Raw genomic sequence first — 22951 nt, forward strand, 5'->3', positions numbered from 1 at the left:
ATCCTATGGACCGCAAGGCCATCTCCCTCACCTATAAGAAACTGGTGAATAATCTGACTGATCCGATGCAGAAATTACGTGTGCGATGGGAGGCTGATGTGGGGTATATAGACGACGAGGACTGGAGAGAAGCACTGGCCTCCCCCAAGGAAGTAGCAATCCCCATGCGACTCCGACTTGTCCAACTTAAAATCATTCACCGGGTTTACTTTGACGCCAAACTATTGTTTCGATTGGGTAGGAGACCAGATCCACTCTGTCTCCGACACTGCAACCAAACCGGCACCTTTACACACATACTCTGGGAATGCCCACACATACAGCACAATTGGGTAAAGGTGACCCGCCAAATAGCCAGGACATGTGATAAACCTCTAAGACCCTCTCCCAGACTTTGCCTCCTTAATATATGGGAGGCCACTGACCTCTCACAGGCGGAGCAGGCGTGGGCCTCGATGGGTTGGATCATCGCAAAGCGCAACATCGCACAGAAATGGGACCATAAATGGGGGAAGTGGAATAAATACTGACATCTGCATTTCCCCTACGGTGGAATTGCGACGAGAGCGACAAACACTGATGGACCAGTTAACAGCTGCTGTTGGCTCCTCCCCACTGGCAAGCTAGAACAAATGTGCACGTTGGTCCCGACCATTTCATCATGTCATTGTATTGTTTATTCTAGTTCAGTGCGATACTCTGTAGAGGAGTGGGCGTTATCCAGGGACAGCTAGTCGATGTATTCTATGATCATTGTATAGAATGAGATGATACCAATGTTTTGATTTGGATATACCATTGCGATTGTATAATGCTATGCACCGATGCTTTTTTGTTGCAAATAAAAACAGTTTAAAAAAAAATGGACTTCCTAGTGCAGTAACCAGCTAAGTGGACTGTGATCATAAGAAATGCCATAAAGGGACCTCCAGAGCTGCGCTAATCTGTCAGTTTACTGAAAAGAGTAAACTGGAAACCTCATCTCTCACACTTCTTCATCCATCAAACTACTAAGCGATGGGTCCAATAACATGATAACCGCATCTCAGCGATCATCACGCAAAAAAAACTTCACACATAGGTTCAAAAACCAAAGACAACACCCATGCTGCTCATATAGGCAAGTGCTTCAGTGCCCCACAAAGGGGTAATAATTGCTATACAAAAGTTGCAGTACAATTTGCAACTGTGAGTCCAAGAATGGTGTAGGGATATTCTCCACTCCTAGCAAAATATGTTTACTTCCTGAGTGTCCCCATCCGCTAATAAATCGGCAATTCTTTGGGCATTTTCTTGGCACCATCTGGCGGTGGTGACCTCTGGTTATTCGTAATTGATTTCCATGGTACCGACCAGTTTAGACACTTTACACTTTACCGAGGACACACATATCATTTTTACATTGAAACATGTCAACGCACATCACAATTCTTTTACTTGTTTGCACCACCGCATTAATTCACAGTAGAATTATTTTATTTAGCTTTTCTGGCTAGATATTGTTTAAATTGAGGGGACTCTATTATCTATGGCGTACTGATTAACTACAACTCATAGGTTTGCCGTTTTTGCCTAACAGTAGGAGTCTTGTGATAGCCTGTTGAAAGCTCTATGGTTGCCACTAATCTCCATGTCATCAGAATACTGTATTTCCAGCCCTGCAGTATTCTTCTTTCTTTGGAGATTTATAATGCGCATAGCTGCCACAGCAACGAGGCGTCCCAGCGCAGCAGCAAGAACCAGAAGCGAGAGCTAGAACAAGAAACAGTAGTTAAATGGTTGAAAGGGGGAAAAGCCAAGTCTTCAAAGCCTTACGGAAAGCTAGATGGTTAGGAATGATTCTAATAGTCGGAAGTGAGTTCCACAATTTGGCCGCCAGGTAGCGGAAAGAGCGCCCCCCAGCCCTGGCCCTCCGCACTCGCGGAGCACAGACTAAAGATTGTTCAGCAGAACGCAGTGAGCGCTCCGATACATAAGCCTCCAACAAATGTGAAAGGCCCGTCGGAGCCATCTTTGCTAAAATCTTGTGAGATATACATAATGCTTTAAACTGTATCCGCTTACACACCGGCAGCCAATGAAGTTTAGGAAGCACCTGGGCGACTGAGCAATGCTTAGGTAGTGAAACCAAAATTTGTGCTGCTGCATTCTGGACCCTCTGGAGGCGGTTTACGCTAGCCCTAGTAGCTCCCAGATAGAGGCAGTTCCCATAGTCTAATCTAGAGAGAACAGACGCTTCGACAATAGTCTGCCGCACCGGGGGGGGGGGGGAAAGAACCCGAGCAATGGCTTAAGACCCCGCAGGAGGCCGAAGCAAACCCCAGCGACGGCCTTAGTTTGTTTCTCGAAAGTCATTCCTCGGTCAAACCATATCCCGAGATTTTTTACAGTGTCCATTACAAAATGTAGTTAACTGGTGCCTTTCCAATTGACTCAATGGAAGCAACACCTGACTGCAACCTCCAGAACACATTAAGATGTCCAATGAAAATTAAGGACTCAAAACAGTGTTCCCTGATTACAAGGGGCTTGATGGCTTGCAGTCCCAAACGCGTCCAATTCTTGGAGATTGGGAGCAGTATTAGGGTTTGGTATGGAATCTGTTAGGGCCGGACTGGGGAACCAAAAGTAGCCCTGGCAGAAATGCTCAAGCCAGCCCCACTTCATCTGTCTCCTCGTGCAATCTCTCTCTCTTTCCATTCATCCATTTTCTCTCCATCTCTCCTCTTTCTCTTCTCCGTCTGATCACTTTTTCTCTACTCTGACAGCGTTCTCTCTTCCTTCCCCGTCCCTCCATCCTTCCGTTTTTCTCTATCCTGATGCCGCCTTTGCCTTCTACAGTTAAATTAGGGAATCTGGGAAAAGTGATAGATTCAACATGAGCGGCCTTGGGCTTTTAAAACCCTCCTCCAAGTTGAAAGGTACCGCCTCCACACCTAGGTAGGGTGACCAGACCTACCAGATTTCTTGGGACAGTCCCCATCTTCAGAGGGCTGTCAAAATCGGAGTCATCTTGCAAAGCAGAAATGAAACCTCTTTTCCACAGGTGCCTCTAAAGTCTGGGGTGGTGGAAGAGGGCAGGGGTGGCACTTGATAGAGGTCCTGTCATAGTAGCTAATGCTCTTTGCCAAGAAACGCCAAGAAAGCATTAGTCAACGTGCGCTCTATGGGCTTATTTACAAACCCATTGCGCCGCCGGTGCTACACTTTTTTTGGCGCACCGGCGGCGCAATGGGTTTGCCCATATTTACAAGGCAGTGTAAAGTGACCCTGGTTGACTTTTCATGGCCTTGTAAATATGGTTCCCTTCCATGCACTACTCTGCGTGGAAGGGGCGTTCCATCGGTGTTGCTGTGGGTGTTCCCACGCAACATCCATGGAATATGACGCATTCCCAGATTTACAACATTTTCTATACTGGGAATGCGTCAGAATGCTATGCTTCCCGAGGGAAGGCATAAGAATAGCGCAACGAGAAGTAAATTATTTTATTTTTCCTCGTTTTCTCCTCTTTCTCCATTCTGCAGCACAACTAGAAAGAGGAATAGGCCATTAATAATTGGTTTTGTGCAGGAAGGTGTTCCTTCCCGCACAAAAACAATCATCCCTGCAGCGCAGGCAACCTTGTGATATGACACAAGGGGGCCTGCACTAGTGCATGGCAGCCAATTGTGCACCGGCAAAGGGGAAAGCGCAGGGATGCGTTGTATTGTAGCTAATACGACACATCCCTGTGCTTTGAAAATGACGCAGCACGGCGCAGCTACATGGCTTGCGGCGACACGCTGCATCATTTTCTTGTAAATGTGGCCCTAGAAATATAACATTATTTAAATGTTGCCTTGTAAATATGGAGTTGAACGGAACAAGAGTGTTGACACCGTTTTCAGTGTTTGAAGGTCACTGTCACAGAGTGAAAGAGAGAGAGAGAGAGAGAGAGAGAGAGTGTGTGTGTTTTGATCATTGTCAGCCTTTAGTCCTGTTTTATGTCTTGCGTGTCCAGGTTTTTGCTCCTCAAAGCCTGGCCACCCTATATGTCAGGGAATACTTGAAAACACATGAAGCAGACAGGGACTTCTGACCAGAAGGGGGTCATGGCAGGGTTGGGTGCCTGCTGACCTCGCTCATACGCTTCCCCTTGCTTCACTCTCTCTTGCTTAATCCCTGGGAATTAGCTGCTTGAGATAAAGAGCTTACTGTCTTCTGGTGGCTGTCGAAAGGCGGGTTGCTGTGGAAGTTTCCGTGTATGTGTCCCTGTCCTCACTTGAAGGGGCAACAGTTGTTTAGTTGCAGGGAAGGTTGGCCTCGTCAGGCGCATTGACTCCCGCGCTTCCAGAGAAAGCAGGTTTTTTGAGAGTCCCTAGGTTGTCCTCCCACAGCAGCTGCCGCCATGTTTCTCTCCCACTTTATGGAGCTCCTCCTGACCACCATCGTCTGCCTCGCTCTCTTTTTTGCTGTCTTCACGTTCCTCTGTTGGGTCACCTGTCGGATGGCTGGGTGAGTCAATTGTCCGGTTTTGTGTGGGCCAAATTTAAGTGGCATTGTCAAATTTCACTCAGAAATGTCTAAAAAATGTATTTAATGAGTTCCAAGGGCTTTTGCAAGGAGCGGAAACTTCACTCAACTGGGCATCTCCTAGACCTGATAGACGCTATTGAAGATGGCTACAAACAGTGCACTGCATTTCTTTGGGGGGTGGTGAGAGGTGGTAGGTAGGAGGTAGGGGCGTGTAAGGGAGGCTGGACGGGAAATCAAAACCAGCTCTTATAGACATGTTCATGCCACTCCATTCTGCAGGAGGCCAGGCTAGAATTGGATCATTACTGCTCAAAAAAGCACGCTTAGTGGACCATATCTCTGCAATAGAATGTAAAATAGGTCTAAATGTATAAAGCTTTGTAAATATGAATACAAAATTAAAACTGACTTGAAACAGGTGCTTTGCAGAGAAGACATCAACAACGGGTTTAAATTCCCGCTGGAGAGGGGAGGACTTCTTCCCCTGCCATGCATGGGATCTGCCTCACAAGCCATCCCATTCTTGTAAGTCTGTCTCTATAGCTGACACCACAACCCCCACCTGAACCTGTCTTCACGAACACACTGGCTATTCTGCGACTGTTGCTGTAGGCCAAGAGGCTCCTTTCAGAGGATGGGCTGCCATGGTCCAATCAGGGCTAATGTACACTTTCTTCAATTAAGTGCATAACTAACTATACACATTAGTGTGTTTAGATATGGTCTATTGAGCAGTACCCATAAGCATTTGATATGTTTCCTAAGAAGCCAATTCACAAACCACTGACTTCAGGAACATTCAGTCTATGTTTCTTCTAGCATATTCACCAGCAGCCAATCTGACTGCCTTGACTCCATCAGTTGCTTACCACAGCTTGCACCATTCCTTCTTCCTTAAGGAGATACAATGCCAGCTTCCTTTGGTTCTTCAAACATATGGTTCGCTGGGCGCTCTGTCCCACAATATACCCACTGCAACAAACAGCTCCCTTCATGCACTCTATCATACCCACCCTAGGGAAGGTGGAATCTCCTTGACATTGCTACTTGCCTTGCTGTACCTGCTCTTTGTGCTTGAGTGTGTGGGGTAGAATGCCCAGTCACTGCTTCTTGTGGTGAACTTACACTGTTTCTTTAAGAAAGTTTGAAATGCTTCTACCCATACTGTGCATGTCCTTTATGCAAGAAAAGCTTACATTGGGGCTGCCATTTGAGATATATATATATGTATGTATGTAGGTATGTATGTGTAAAAATATATATATATATATACATATGTATGTATGTATGTTTATATATATATATGTATGTATGTATGTATGTGTGTGTGTGTATATATATATAATTCACTGAAAAAACCATAGGTTTCACACATGTTATAGTTAGCTGGACATTTTACTGATAAAAAACCAATGAAATTCCCCCGTTATAGTTACAGTAGGCAACTATAACTCACGCGACCGCAATCCTCTGCTGATGCTAATACTGTATTTAGACACTTATTTGCCCATATCTTCTTCCATTAAATTTTAGCTATACATATATTACAAATATTTTTTTTTCATAAAGACACATATGTCATCAGCAGAGGATTACGGTCGCGTGAGTTATAGTTGCCTACAGTAACTATAACGGGGGAATTTCATTGGTTTTTTATCAGTAAAATGTCCAGCTAACTATAACATGTGTGAAACCTATGGTTTTTTCAGTGAATTAGCAAGGTTTTTTAAATGCTATTTCCTAACTATAACGTGTGTGAAACCTATGGTTTTTTCAGTGAATTTGTACGGTTTTTTAAATGCTAAGTTACTTTACGCCATTTGTGGCGCGCGCGCCCACTTAACGCAGTTCGTTCCGTGCACGGTTTTTATCAACTTTAATAAGCCCTGTACATTTGGTGGCCTTCGGCCACCAAAAGCACAGAGGGTGAGGTCAATGTGGATAGTGTTTTTTTTATTTCGATTTTATAATTTCATGTTGCCAAAATTACGTTTTTTTTCTCTATTAATAAGCCCTGCACATTTGGTGGCCTGCGGCCACCAAAAGCACAGGGGGTGGGGTAAGTGTGGATAGTGTTTTTTTTATTTTTATTTTTTTACCGTAAGCGTACGGTAAGCTTACGGTAAGCGTACGGTAAGCGTACGGTAAGCGTACCCCGCGAAATTGCCGAAAAAAAAATAAAACCGTTTTTGCTCTTGGGGGATGTTTGGGGACTCCCTCAACATGACTATGTGGGAGGGAGTTGTCAAAACAGCCCCGTAACATGTTTTTGGCCATCATGTTTGATAAACAACACTCAGTGCGAGAGACAAAATGGCGGACGCCGCTTCCTGGTTTCGGCCGATTCGAATGTTTACTAAGATCTAAGAGCCAATCAGAATCGCGCCCGCGCACGCCACCGTAAGCTTACGGTAAGCGTACGGTAAGCGTACGGTAAGCGTACCGTAAGCGGGCTCAGATATATATATTGATTTAAAGGCTATTTTCTCAGAATCTACTGAACAGATTTACACCAAACCTACAAAAGGCACTTCCTTGACCTAGGGACTACCTCTCTGCCAAATTTCTAGTAATTCTGTTCAGCCGTTCGGGCTGTAGCTCGTTCTAAAGGTCCTATGGAAAAATGCATGGGAAAAACGCGTTTTGGGACCCCCCTTTTATCTCAGCCCCCGCTTGACGAATCCCCCCGAGACTTTCAGGGTAGGAGCGGAGCATAGCGCCCCACCTATTTTGAGAAATTCGCGAGGATTCGTCGACCGGCGCCAAAGTTATTCAAAATAGAATGTTGAGGTTTTCCTATGGAAACGTGGTCCTAACTATAACTACCTACTGGCGACCGCCAGTAGGTAATATATATATATATATATATATATATATATATATATATATATATTCCTCATCAAACAGTCCTTAAACAGTGCGCTCTTTACATAGCAGGTGCAAGTGTCGAGGTCGGACAATACCTCGCAAATGATTCTCCAACAAAGAAAGGCACTGTACTCCAGAAGCTGCTGAATAACTGTTTTTACTTCATTAAGTTACAGCACAATATCCACCACCACCATCACCGACGTTTTGACCACAGCATAACAAGCCCAGCGACCCGTATTGGAACAGTCCGTAAAATGGCGGTTGCACCAAAAGGGGTACTCAACCCAAAGCTCGAATGAATTAAGTGACAATCAACCAAACACAACTAGAGAAAACAAATATAACATGTAGAACAGTTGGAGACGAGTTCCCAAACTGTGCCAGCAAACGTGCCATACTGTGAGATACAATAAGGACATTTGTCATAATAATGAAATGTGGGATAATGAAATCAGACAGTTAAATGGACAATGAATACCCAGAAATGAGCCTCTACGAAAGTAACTAGAATAAACAAGACAATACCCCATGAATTGAAACGAGACATTTGTGCTCCGAAGATGAAAAAATACAGTTCCCATAATGCCTCATAATGGGCTAATATGGCCAAGATGAAAGTGAGGAAGGACTCACGTGAACCGTGAAAAACACAATTTCTTGGTCGAAATGTCGGTGATGGTGGTTGTGGATATTGTGCTGTAACTCTGTGAAGTAAAAACAAATTTTCAGCAGCTTCTGGAGTGCAGTGCCTTTCTTTGTTGGAGAATATATATATATATATATATATATTCACTGAAAAAACCGTAGGTTTCACACACGTTATAGTTAGGAATTAGCATTTAAAAAACCTTGCAAATTCACTTAAAAAACCATAGGTTTCACACATGTTATAGTTAGGTGGATAACCAATGAAATTCCACCGTTATAGTTAGTTCAGATAACTATAACTTGAGCGCCCGCAATCCTCTGCTCATGACGTCACATATTACATCACTCATGACATGGTCAGTGGCATCACTCTTGACATCACTGATGACATCATCCTTGTGATAGAGTGGCGGTCGCGCGAGTTATAGTTATCTGAACTAACTATAACGGTGGAATTTCATTGGTTTTTTACGAGTGAAATATCCACCTAACTATAACATGTGTGAAACCTATGGTTTTTTAAGTGAATTTGCAAGGTTTTTTAAATGCTAATTCCTAACTATAACGTGTGTGAAACCTATGGTTTTTACAGTGAATTTGTACGTTTTTAAAAATGCTAAGTTATGTATCTATTATTATTTTTTTATATATTTATTTTTCAATAAACTACGTATAAAATTTTTTTTTTAATGATTTTTCACCGTGCGCGCACGGTGCGCGCACACCCGCGATTTAAATTTTTTTTTTTTTTATCTTTTTTTCTGCCTTCGGGGTCCTTCAGGGACCCCCTGACAAAGGCTAGGGGGTCAGGAACTCTCTATCCTGCCCCCTTTTCATGTTCACCACCTTCCTTTTCCACTCTCGCACTGAAAACAAACAAAATGGCGGCCGACACTTCCTGATTTCGACCGATTCAAACGTTGACTGACATGTAACAACCAATCAGAATTACGCTCGCGCACGTTAGGGTGCGCGCATGGTGCGCGCACGGTGCGCGGCTATAGATATGTATGTGCTTTTAATTGCAATTTTCTCAGGAACTACTGAACAGATTGACTCCATATATGCAGAAAGCACATCCCTGACCTGAGGACTACCTCTCTGCCAAATTTCAAGTAATTCTGTTCAGCCGTTCGGGCTGTACCTTCGACTAAAGGTCCTATGGGAAAATGCATGGGGAAAACGCGTTTTGGGACCCCCCTTTTTTCTCGGCCCCCGCTTGACGAATCCCCCAGAGACTTTCAGGGTAGGAGCTGAGCGGAGCGCCCCATTAGTTTTGAAAATTTCGCGAAGATTCGTCTACCGGCGCCAAAGTTATTCAAAATAGAATTTTGAGAATTCCTATGGAAACACGGTCCTAACTATAACTATCTACTGGCGACCGCCAGTAGATAATATATATATATATACATATATATATCTAAGTGTGCACTGCTACTGTCAATGGAGGAGCTGTGCTGTCTGTGGGGGAAGCTTGTTCGACTCTGATTTTGCTGTACTTTTCCAGTTTAAGACAAGCTTGCACTGCGGCTTGAGAAAGCTTTTTTACCATATAAATGCCCAGAACATCGGATTTGTCTTTGCTTATTCTGTTGAACCTCAGTGTGCAAAGGATTTGGTGTCTTTGAACAGAGGGACCAAGAAATGAGGGCATTGCGAAGTAAAACAAATCCACGTCTGGGACATCCTCAGAAAAACAAAAAACAAGACTGTTGCCCAGTGGATTCTTTGGAGGGTAGGGTGCATGTCTGTGTATTCTGTGGTTATTTGCAGAGATTACCATGCTTGAGAATTGGCTGCCGTGGGGGAATGGTCAACCACCAACCACAGCGGCAAAGGGGTAGCTGGTATCATTGCTTTCCTTGTCTCTAAAGAGGTGGAGGCCTAACATTTTAAACTGTAGGAAGTTTTGCCTGTTTTTTTCAGGGCTTTCCCCGCTACTTGTTAAGTTAAACCCATCTCATTGCCAGGAGGACTTTGGTTTGCGATAAGGCTGAATTAGAAAACAAAACCTGTTCACCTTAACTAATAACTTCTCAGGGTCAATAGACAGGTTGTAAATTCTCCATCATTGATAATGATTTTTTTTGACTGATATATGTGAGCTTTCTCTAGGCCAAACCTGAAAACAAAGGAGATTTAAACCATGACCAATACCCTCTTTAAGATCAAAGTAGTAATTTCTCAATATGTAGAGCAGAGACGTGGATATGAAAACCCTGATTTATGCATATTATTTTAAATCTGGTAAGGGTTTTGTGGCACATGTGAGCTCCCTGGTGGTGGACTTTTCAGAAAGATGGAGCGATTAAATCCATTCATAAGAATGTTTATTTTGTTTTAACAGTTGAATCTATATTTTTCCTTGAATGATCCTGTTGTTGTTTGCTATGTCACAATATTGACTTCTGCATGGTGCTGCATGACATTACTTCCTCATCTCATCGACAATGCTGCTTCCATCACATTACATATGCAGGAAGTGAAAACCAAGCACTGGCGCAGGCAAACGGCCTGCTTTTAATGTGCAAACGTAAACAAAACTGGAATGCAGGCTGGAATCGGGCTCGTTTTGCCTCAGTGCCAGCAAAGGATTTGCCTGTGCAACCAAGCTTGCTATCATTTGCTGTTGTACAAAGGTCCTGCCAAATGCCATATCTTTTTTTTCCAGTCTGACAATGTGAGAATGATGTGGGAGAGGAGAGGTGGCCAAAGCATGCGGGCAATTGTTCGATACTTGGAGTTCTTGTGTGAGATAATTTCCACATCCAATTAATTTCAGATCTGTGGGTGCAGTCAGCCATTCAAGTGGGGTTCAGGATGGGTAATAGGAGGTTTGCAGAACCTTCTCTGGGGTTGAGCTGCATGCACGTGACTTACTAAAGTGTAAGATAAGCATACAGTTTGTGTATAATGTACACTTTGGGGCCGATTCACTAAGCAATTATGAGTAGGGAAAGGAGAATAACTGGAGTACTCCTTTGCGGACTCTTACACGCCTCAGTGAATCGTCGCAAAATGTCCAACTCCCTATTTGTAAAAGTGCTATTTTCTATTTATCCAAATGTATATGGCTATTCCCTGAATATTCCTATTGCAATCCTATTTTAGATGATTTGGAAGTATGTAAAAGAGTACTGCAGGAATATACTTTACATACATCAAAATGTCATTGTGAATATCTCCTATTATATGTACAGTTTACACAAATGCATTCTGACTGTGGTTGCAAAATTGTGTGTCTCTACCCTGGTGTAAGAAGACATTCTGGAATAATGCAGTGCACATGTATTACTGTTCACAGAAAGATTGCGTAGTCAGTGTGCCATTGGTCCTAGAGTAAGTAATGCAATGGACCCCGACCACTGTTTGAACTGTGAAAACAGCAATAACTAAGGTTCAGAGGGCCCTTCAGTGCTTAATTTGAGCCGGTGGTTTCCAGTGCTTAGCACCAGCACTTAATTGTCAACACGAGCGCTTGTGACAGCCTGACACAAGGTGGCAGTGTCTGGCTAATTTAGAAATGACCACAACAACAATCAATTATTAATTCAATTGACATTGAAAATGACTTTCAGCTGCCGCCCAAGCCAATCTTATAGCTTTGGGGCACTGGAATAGTCTGAATTGTTACACTTGTGGGAGTGCGATGATTAGTAGTTGTGTTGTTACTCACATTGGCAGCACTGGCAGGGACAAGGTGTGACGCGAGCTGCAGTGGCCTTCTGGCGAGAGCCCTGGCACTTATTTTTTTTTACAAATTAAGCACTGGGGCCCCTCATGTCTGGGCCCAGTGCTACTCCACCTGCTCTGTGAATGGAAGCTACGCCTATGGGCATAAATTGCCAGTGCTTATATCACCTCTTAACGTCTTCTAAATCTATGTGACCCTAGAAGCGCAGTAATGCTGAAAGCACAGTAGCGTAACACAAAATGTCAGGACTCCCATGCAGAATGTGCTGAGGCTGGGGCCCCTGAGACTCACATATCTTATATATCTCAAATAATCATAAGCCTTAGACTGAATGGGTGGGCAGGGGCCTAGGTTACGCCTCCGGCTTCAGCCTAGTTTTGTTACAACATGGATAGGAAGGGCTTCCATTTACATATACTTTTTTTTGCATGAAAAGAGCATACTGATAAAGAAAATTACATTCTACAATATTCAAAGGCATACGGATGTGTAATGTGTGCATTACGCACCTGTGGGTTTAAAACAAGGAGTGTGAGCCACGATTGTGCGTGAATTCCACATATACCTGCTCGTGCATTTACTTCATGCATGAGAGTCTGGAAAATACACTTAGTCCTAATTATTCATGCACCGTGTACTTAATATGTCTAATACCGTTTTGCATTTGTGAATCAGTCCCATAGAGTAATTCTTCCTCTTTGGAAGCACTGATTACCTCTTTGTAACTGCCGCATATCTCTATAAACAATTATTTATGGTGAAAAGGTACTCGCAGTAATGCCGTTACCAGTAAGTAATCGAAGCATGAGTTTCTATTGACTTAGAATGTGCCTCTGCTATTTATCAGTCTAAACAGTATTGTAGAAGTTGTTTGTAGGCATACACATGACTGCAATGTTAGAAGAGTATTCTGGAAAATGCGGTACAAATTTCACTTGTTACACCCTTTCCAGGTTACATAGCTATGGAGAAAGGCAAAATGACAAAATAGAGATTGTAAACAGGGTTCCCTGTCAGTCGACATTGCTTGGTTCTCTCTTTCAAGGGATGAAACTCTAAACTTCGTCTTCTTTATTTTTCAGAAGCAATAATCGACTAATCGGCTCAGTGTGATCCATTCCTCTGGTCAGACGCTCCTCTATTGACGACATCTTGGTCCCAACACATCACCCTTCATGATGAACCCTCTGCTAATTTTTCTGGTCGTTGAAGTCACTCTTACGCTCGCCATCATCCCAGGTATGTGGCTGCCCAATATTCATATCTGGCTAGTAAATTGGGGTGTAGGAACAGGAGATCGTCTAGACCTCATCACTAGGAAGTTCTCTTACCATCTGACTGGACAGATTACCTTAGATCATCAAAAGCCTCACTTGTGCATTAGCTTCAACCTTCTCTAACCCTCACCAGGGATTCAGTGCCATTTACTTGTCCATCCATCTGTCTGTTTCAGTGCATTCTCACCAGACTGATGGCCTCCCAGATTTGACCTTCCCTTATTTTGCAGTACTCTTGCACCCCTGTCCCTGAACTTTATGAGACCACTGACTAATTAACCTTCCCATGAGAAATATCTTTTCCAATGGTGTGCCCCCTCCAGTCGCTTGCCATGGCCTCTTGGTACTTCGTCTCTGCCCACTTATCTTTTATCAAGTACTAGAAGTGGGCAGCAACTGGAAAATACTGGCATTTGCATTATTTTTTTATTATTTTCTTTGTATTTAATGTATTTCACGTGCTACCTACATATGTAATCAAATTCTCATCTTTTATCTCCTTCTCTTATCCTTCTATTACCATTGAAACATTGTCATTTTATGTTTGTTCTAGAAAAAGAGAAAAGTTCACAGTACTGGAGGGACCAGGCACAGCAGACCCTTAAACAGGCCCTGAAACTGCAGAAGCTGAACAACAACATTGCCAAAAACATCATCATGTTCCTTGGAGACGGTTAGTGGCTAAAATGGTTAATCTCTGGTATTAGAACATTCCAGGGCTTGGGAGGGTTGTAGCTGATGGGTGAAGAGCACACGCCGTGAATTAGATCATATGTTGTCGAATGTTAGTCTCACTTACATTGACTGTGGAATGTTAGTGAGACTCACTTGAGGATTGTAAATGTATTCAAGGATGATTGATATATAGCTGCTAATGAGCTTGCAATCACTGCTAAAGACTATACGATCACTGACCGAGTATATTATCACCAGTGTTTACTGTGTCACCACTGACAATTAATATAATAACATTGATGAGTGCTTAGTCATTTTCAGGGAATTACTGCATGATTGTTGTCAATCAGTATTCAATCATCAACAATGGCAATGTATGCAATCCTTGACAGCAGGTATGTGATTCTGAGTGATGAGTGTGCGATCAGCAGGAATGAGTATAGGTTCTCCAGGGATAAGTGTGGGATCACCGATGATGAGTGTGCGATCAGCAGGAATGAGTATAGGATCTCCAGGGATGAGTGTGGGATCACCGATGATGAGTGTGCGATCAGCAGGAATGAGTATAGGATCTCCAGGGATGAGTGTGGGATCACAGATGATGAGTGTGCGATCAGCAGGAATGAGTGTAGGATCTCCAGGGATGAGTGTGGGATCACCGATGATGAGTGTGCGATCAGCAGGAATGAGTATAGGATCTCCAGGGATGAGTGTGGGATCACCGCTGATGAGTGTGCGATCAGCAGGAATGAGTATAGGATCTCCAGGGATGAGTGTGGGATCACAGATGATGAGTGTGCGATCAGCAGGAATGAGTGTAGGATCTCCAGGGATGAGTGTGGTATCACAGATGATGGGTGTGCGATCAGCAGGAATGAGTGCAGGATCGCCAGGGATGAATGTGGGATCGTTTAGGATGTGCATGTGATCATTGGGAGTGGATATGTGATCTCTGACAATGAGTATGTGACCACTCATGACAAGTATGGGATCTATGGGGACGCGCATTGTAATTTCACTTACCTGGTGTCACTTCAGGAAGGGGGGCACCCTCTTCAGACACTCCTGCTCACCTGCTGTGAGGGCAACGGCCGTCAAACCAGCTACCCGGTCTCTCCAGCCATGAGGGGAACGGCGCACAGAGACAGGGACCACAAGATCCAGCATCCTTTGCCTGTCGCCTGCCTCTGACGTCGTGCAGTGCCCCTGGAGGCAGCATTTCTACGCCCCCCGCCTCCCGCAGCACGGGACGCGTGCGGGCGGTGCCGGGCGAAGCCCTGGCCAAGGGCGGGCCCGTCTGCACCCGTCCGAGCCAGGAGGAGGCAGGGCTGGGCCACCCCCTTTAGCTGCGCGAGACACCTTGAACTCCAGATGAAGCATAAGGTCTTTCACTGTTACATTTCCCTTGATACGTCTGTCTGTCTAGAAGGTGGTGTCATATATTTAGGCACTGGTTATGACGACCAAACGCAAGGCTACAGGATTGCGGGCTGGGGGGGGGAGGGGTTGTGGGTACATTGGATGTGTTTTTAACAAGGGCTGAGACAGTTTTGACATGTGAAATACAACTTACCGAAAATCGGCTCTCTTTGGACACTTATGCAGGGCAAAAAAGGTCATCCCTGGGGGCTATAACTTTGGTCAAATCTCCCATGGGCGCTCTGCAAACATTGGACAGCTTAAGCTTGGATGCACCAGTTGTAAGTCCTGTTGGGGACCCAGTTGGTTGTTTAGCTTCCAATTTGGGGGTTCTGGAGGTGGATCATTTAAGCATTTTTGAACTTGCTCAAAACCCGACAATGAGCTTAGCTCAGGAATCGTTGGTTAATCTATCTGCAGAGAAAATAGAACCGCCTGCACCCCCTGTTCGAACTCTAGCGCATACCTCAACAACGACCTGTGTATCCCAAGGCGATCCTGCTACCAGATCCAAAAGAGCTGCAGGGGAAAGGGAAAGCGTGGCATGCTCTTCTAAATCCAGGTTAGGAGGGAATGGTGAGGGAGGGAATGGTGAGCCGCCTGCAAAATGTACAAGGGGAAGTGTGGCATCAAGGAACAAGACCGAAGCTAAACCTAAACTTCAAGCGGTAGGGATATGCGAGAATCAGACCCCCAAACTCAATGGTGGTACATCTCTTCTTTCAAATACTGACCCCCACACTATGGTGGATATTGGAAGAGATCTTGACCACTGGAAGCACCTGGAGACTTTATTAACTGCCCTTTTAGCGCCTTTTTTAAATGTAAATTAGGGGCAAGTGAGGAAAAACTATCACACTTTTTAAAATCTAGTAATGAGCCACTTAATCAGGAGGCATGTGGGTGCCATTGTGCGGTACGAGGGGCAGTTAAAGCAGCTGTGGCCCCGGTAATGCCAGAAGTTATCGGCCCCGTGGGGGTCAACAATAGGGAATTGGCCCACAGACCAGTTAATGCGAATATTGGTAATGTGAGTCCTGCGATACCTCGACCATTTCGCATGGCATCTGGCCCAGGGGGGAATATCGCACAGCTGGGCCTGGGAGGTCTGGGGACAGGCGGTATGGTTAACTCTTTTTGTCCATCCGATCACATCCCGTCTCAGCTTGTGGGACCTCCGAGATCATTACCTATTGACCAGGCCAAGTTTATTACTAGAGCTAGTAATCATCATAGAGATGGTCCCATTGTGATGAACCCTTTGAATGCTAAGTGTTCTGGAGATGTATTAGACCTACCCCCGGCCGCATGTCCTTAGGTTTCGGTTCTGGCTGGTGTCCCACCGCTTAGATCAGATCAAACTGAATCTTGGACCCAATTGCGTAATAAAACCGTAAATTGGTTATCCAAACATAAAGGTTTTAGGGTACCCATGAAGAATAATAATATTATGGTACGCAGAGTTGGGTGGGTGAGACAATCATTAAAGAACTTCGAGGGGGACTGTGTGGTCATTAATTTCCGAAATCCCACGGTTGTTCAGACGATAATAAGGGCACAGGATCCTTGCCCTAAGTCTGTCACTTCCATCTGGGCCTTGCCATTGGGATATTTCTACAAGCCTTCTCTAAGAACTTTGTCATCGGCGGCTCTCTCCATTTCCTAGTCTAACAGGTTTCAGGCACTTTCCGGTTTAGATGCTCAAGATTGATTACCTGTTAGGAATGTAGTACCTGTTATTTTAGATAATTTAGTGGAAACACCGGATGAAGTAATACATGTTCCCATGGTTAGCTTACCGAATTTTATTTTGTCCTGTCCCTTGAATCAACACTTCTCATCAGTTGTTATAGTAGAACCCAGTACTACCCTAACAACAATTGATGGCGGTATAATGAAAGTTTTAACATGGAATATAGCTGGTTTAAGAGCAAAAAAGGGTGATGCATCCTGGGAACTTTTTCTTGCCACACATCACATTATAGCCCTTCAGGAAACATGGGAGGCAAACGAAAACTTCCACCTGGATGGGTTTATATCTTTTTGTAAACTCGCTACACCATCCAGTATGGGCAGAGCAAGGGGGGGGGGGCTATTACTGATGATTAACCTTAAGTTGTCTTATAAATCAAAATTGATTGAATCATGTTCTCCCCATATTTTAGGAGTAGAATTGACAGGGAAGAATTTATCAACCCTTCTGGTGGTTAATTTTTATAATTCTTTCACTAGAATTGACGAGCTACAGCACCTTAGGGCTCTCACTGCTTTTTTGGGTGATTATGGTGACAATACAGAAACACATTATGACATATTAGTCCTGGGAGATTTTAATATTCATGTTTGTCCTATTAACTGTTCAGCAAGGCTGGAGGAGGATTATGGCCTTCAGGGGCTAACTCATTTTGAACATACCTCGTCCCGTATTTTTTTAGAAAGTTTTTTATCAACCCATAATTTGATTTGCCCTGTGCAGTCAGACAGGATAGTTCCCATACCTACATATGTTGGTCATGGCCGTCACAGCATAATTGATTACATTTTGGTTTCTTCTTCGTTGTTGTCGACAATAGGTACACTAAGTGCAACAAAAAAATGCTTTAGTGATCACAATCCACTATCACTGGACCTTAATATACATGCTGTAAATAAGGACCATTACCCAACTTACTAATGCTAATATTGCACCCATAGATCAAGCACGTAGAATGAGGTGGGAAAGGATCACACCTGACAGTTTCATTGATAGTTTAATTACTAATTGCGCGCAGGAGTTTGCTCAGACCAGGACTCTCAACCATTATCCGTTCTTAATGCCTTTGACCGAATTGTAAAGCAGGTTGCCTCTAGTTTAACTATATCTTGTAGACCGAGGCCCCCAAAATATAAAAAATGGTTTGATGAAACCTGTATGACTACCCATAAGGAACTCATGCAGGAACTTAAGCAAAAACCCAGGGTAGCTTTACGGGTTAAAAATGTAAGGAGGGCATATAAACTTGCAGTGGAGAGTCGGAAAAGGCAATTGGGGGAGATGGCTTGGGAGGAGCTCAGCCAGGTCAGTGTGCTGGCTAATAGTTCTAGATTCTGGTCCGTCGTAAATAGGCCATTGTTTGATGGTTCACAAAACTCCAGTACAGATTGTTTAGTTCCTGCTGAGAGGTGGGATGCAACATTTTGGGAAAGAGTATAGTGATGTGACACCCGGGATTTCTCCAGGGAAGCCAGTCATTGATTCAGTATGCCACCCTCTTGTCTTTACAATTGATGAAGTCAATAAGGCGATTATATCAACCTCAGGGGAGAAAGCTCCAGGTCCTGACGGAGTACTGGCTGATCTTTATAAGGCAGATCCTAAGCTATGGGCAAAGATTTTAACTCATGTTTTTAACGCAGCCTGCTTGTCTGGTTTTCCCCCGTCTTGGGCTAAGGCGGTCATCATACCGATCTTTAAAAAGGGAGGAAGGAATGACCCGGCTTGTTATAGGCCCATCTCGCTCCTTGACTCTGCGGCCAAAATTATGGGGAAAGTTGTTTTGGCATGCGTAACAGAGTGGCTCGATCAAGCAGTTATAGTTTCCGATATCCAATATGGTTTTAGGCAGGGGAAAGGTACGCTGGGCCAATGCCTAAATCTTCATTTGGTGATAGGGAAGTATACAGTCACAAAGCGAGGGGACCTCCATCTGGCCTTTATGGATTTAACCGTAACCTTGTTAATAGGTCAAAGCTTTGGTTGATCCTTCAAGATATAGGGCTAGATGTTGACTGGTTTTCATTTCTGGCAGCCATCCATGAAAATACAACAGCGGCAGTGCGATTAATGACGATGGTAGCCTGACTGATTCATGGGCTGTAAAAAGAGGGGTCCGGCAGGGGTGCATCTTGGCCCCCTTGCTGTTCACCCTCTATATTAATAAGCTAGGAGATTCTCTGATTTCTTGCTGGAAAGACATTCCTAGAGCTGGTACTAAAAATGATTCCCGTATTTTTGTACGCCGATGATGCGGTGTTGGCGGTCAGGACTGCAAGGGGGCTGCAAACGCTTTAAATTGTTTTATAGATTTTATGGAGTCGTTGGACTTATTTACTAATTTTAAAACGTCGCATGCCATGTCCATAGTTTCAAGGAGGGCAGTGAAGGTTACATTTCATTGTAAGAGAGTTGAGTTAGTAAAAGTCCCCGCTTTTCCCTATTTAGCGGTTCTTTTTGATGACCACCGCTCATGGTCCACGCAGTGTGCACATAAAAAGAATGTATTAGCTAGAGCATCAGGGTCCGCTCTAGACTTTGCAAAAAGAATAGGATCAATACCACTCCCTACACTTATGAAGATTTACAATGCCAAATGTCTTCCTATGGCAACTTATGGGTGCGACATCTGGGGTTAAACAGATGTCAGAGAAATCCAAGGGGCCGAAAACATTTTTTTGCGTAAACTGCTTTCGGTCCCTGTATCCATGCCAATTTTTAACATACACGAGGAATTAGGAGCGGGTTTTATTTCTGATCAGATTGCGGTTGCCCCTTTACTGCGTTGGTTGAGAATTTGGGCACAACCAACTCCAAACCTAAATCAATTGATCATCAAAGACTGTCTCACCTTGGAAAAGGTGTTAGACATTCCGTGGATAAGATATATCAAGGATCAAATGGAAACCCTGGGCTGCCCCGATTTATTCCGGAGCCCTACAGCATTGGGTAAACTGGTCATTAGAGACTTCAAGCTGCAGTTTCTGGATAGACGAAGAGTACTAAGGGAGGAGAACGAATTGAAAAAACCTATGGTGAGAAGATTTGCCACAATGAGCCTGGGTCAACAGATGCAACCTTATTTACTTTACATAAATAAACCGTATCATCTCTTCGTTTTGACGAGATTTAGGTTGAATATGGTTCCCTGGCTTCTTGCTTTTCCTAAAGGGTATTTTAAAGAAGGAACATTAAATCCCTGCCCTTGTGACAACTTCTCGGACCAGGACACTCTTCATACAATTTTTTTCTGTGCATATTACAATTCACTGCGCAGAAAATTTATCCTCCCTCTGCTTAAAGGTTGTAATTTTGAACAAGTTAGACCGGCGCTGGTGTACTTACAAATGCTAGCGTCACCTATGGTCTGCTTTGGGATAGCAAGTTTCCTAACAGGAGCAATTAGGTATAGGAATAGGTCACCTATGAGCTGTTCTGTGGACATGGTTTTGAATCATGTTGCGTAAAAACCTTTTTTTTGGTATGTGTTAGTTTTATTTGCTAAGAATTTCTTGTTTTTAAATGTAAATATGACAAATGTAAGTTGGGTTAATTTTATCTTATTTATTTATTTACTCCCAGGCCTAATTATGTGATGGTGGACTGTATTCTCATTTATGTCGCCATTTTCCCTGTATGGATCCCTGAGGTGTGCTCATTTTTGCATGAATTGTCACATTACTCGATGGCGTGTATTTTATTTTATTGTTTCTTATGGGAGCGGCAGATAATGAATTTCGTGTTGAGCAGGACTTTATAAAGATCATTAATTGTCTTATGATTCTTTTTTTTTTTTTTAATGTTTGTCTATGGATCACAAAACGGGGGATCTTAACTGATTTTACATCTATGTATTATATGTTTGTAGATTGATCTGTCCTGTTTTGTTATTTGTACTTTTATGGCTATAATCAGCCAAATAAAGTTACATTTGACTTGACTTGACTTGGATGTGGACCAGTATGGGATCACTGAGGACGAATATGGGATCACTGCAGATGATCAGTGAGAACGAGCATGGGATCACTGATGATGAGTTTGGAATCCAAACGGATAGGATTTGTATGTGGTCCCTGAGAATGAGTTTGGGATCGCTGACCAGCTTTGAATCCCATTTGATAGGATAAGTATGTGATCACTGAGGATGAGTATGAGATCAGTGACAATGACTTTGGGATCCCTGAGAATAGGATTCATATGTGATTACTGAGGACGAGTATGGCATCACTGAGTATGGGATTAGTAAGGGATCACTGAGGTTTAATATGGGATCCCAGGGGATAAGATTAGTATGTGATCACTGAGGACGAGTATGAGATCAGTGACAATGACTTTGGGATCCCTCGGGATAAGATTAATATGTGATCACTGAGGACGAGTATGCGATTAGTGAGGATAGGATTAGTATATGATCACTGAAGATAAGCATAAGATCACTGACGAGGAGTATGGGAACGCTGATGATAATTGTATTACTGAGGATGAGTAGGGGATAGACGACAATGAGTATGTGAACAACACATAATACACAACCCCGAAACACCCAGCCAACCCCTCAGCGTTAGCCGCATGGATACTTTGGTCCAACAACAAGACATCTCGATTTCAACTACCACAAACGTACAAATAGGCAACGCACATGCCTTCAACAAGCCCTCATATATCCGAATTGGTTCAAGGCTGGAAAGAATGGGACCTTACGGAGGACCACAAAACATGGTGTTGGAAAGAAGAAGACTCAGTCGATGTGCATGTGCCAGTGATGAAAGAAAACATGAGACTCGAGGAAAGCAAGTTCTCCAGTGATTTATGAGTTTATACAGTTTAGTTAAAGGGTGATGCAGGAATGAGTAACATTCGGGGTAAGCCCATGCCCTCTCGTTGGAAGTGCATGAATGAGTCATGTACCAATAACAGAGATCCGGTTGAAGTGTACGTATAACTGATGTGGGCATGAGAGTCTGTGGAAGTGTGCACATTACTGATGTGGGAATGCGAGTCTGTTGAAGTGTACGCATTATTGGCGTTGGAATGAGGGTCTGTGGAAGTGTACGCATTACTGACGTGGGAATGAGAGTCTGTGGAAGTGTACGCACTACTTATGTGGGAATGAGAGTCTGTGGAAGTGTTCACATTATGGACGTGGGAATGAGAGTTGTGGAAGTGTATACATTGATGACGTAGTTACGTATGAATGAGATCCAGTTGAAATGCATGTTCAGGTGATGTAGGAATGAATTGGAGTCACATATGAGGCACAACAATGGCACTCTGCCAGTGCAACTTTGAATGATATACAAAGTTCATGCAAGCAATTAGCCAGTATGGCATGCCCCTGTCCATGCGTAACACTATCCTTTGCTTTTAAACTAGATTTTAATTGATAGCATTTTTTTGCAGGAATGGGCATCTCGACAGTGACCGCCACCCGAATCTTGAAGGGGCAGTTAGCGAATCAGCCGGGAGAGGAGTACCAGTTGGAGATGGATAAGTTTCCCTTTGTTGCCCTGTCGAAGGTAAGCACAGCCGTCTACTTTTTAGGCCTGGCCTAGAGAACGCTTTAGATGTCTCCAGCCTCAGGTACTCAAATGAATTTAGGAATGAAATATATGGATAAATACACACAAAGAGTGGCATTTTGTATTAGTGATCTTCAACCATTGCTTTGCTCAATTGTTATTCAGTTTGTTTTTACCTACCACAGCATACAGTATTGGGTCAGTGAGTCAGCCTCTTCAGCCATTGGCTCTTTGCCCTGTGAATGATGACATTAATTCCTGATCACATCTGCACAGCTGCCTAAAAAATGCACTTGCAGGACTGGTTGTGCAATATTTGTCTTTACCCGGGCTCTTTTCTTTCCGTTCATTATCCCTTGTCAATTTTTAGCTGATTGTGAATGTATAAAGTACATCTTCATGTTATATTAATTTAAAGCTAATAGTAACTTTTTATTGCACCAATATGAATCATATTTTCGGTGATGTGCACTTGTCTGTTTAGAAGCACACATATTCTTGTATTAAAATTATATTCAATGGTACTTTTTTATGTATAAATTCGCACCTGCTTGGCAAAGCCGGACTTATTTATGTT

General features: G+C 43.5%; 1 protein-coding gene across 3 annotated transcripts in view; it reads left to right on the plus strand.

Annotated features, from left to right (window-relative positions):
• Nucleotides 1–22951, plus strand: part of ALPL (alkaline phosphatase, biomineralization associated) — a 312269-nt gene that overhangs the window by 94293 nt on the left and 195025 nt on the right. For all 3 annotated transcript variants that reach the window (XM_085608992.1, XM_085608990.1, XM_085608991.1), the window contains exons 2-4: nucleotides 12814–12970; nucleotides 13562–13681; nucleotides 22256–22371. In XM_085608992.1, coding sequence (XP_085465118.1) covers nucleotides 12907–12970; nucleotides 13562–13681; nucleotides 22256–22371 — 300 coding nt within the window. In that variant the 5' untranslated portion in view covers nucleotides 12814–12906. The remainder of the gene's footprint in view (nucleotides 1–12813; nucleotides 12971–13561; nucleotides 13682–22255; nucleotides 22372–22951) is intronic.

This window comes from Triturus cristatus, chromosome 1_2 (genome assembly GCF_964204655.1).
Source record: "Triturus cristatus chromosome 1_2, aTriCri1.1, whole genome shotgun sequence".
NCBI lineage: Eukaryota > Metazoa > Chordata > Amphibia > Caudata > Salamandridae > Triturus > Triturus cristatus.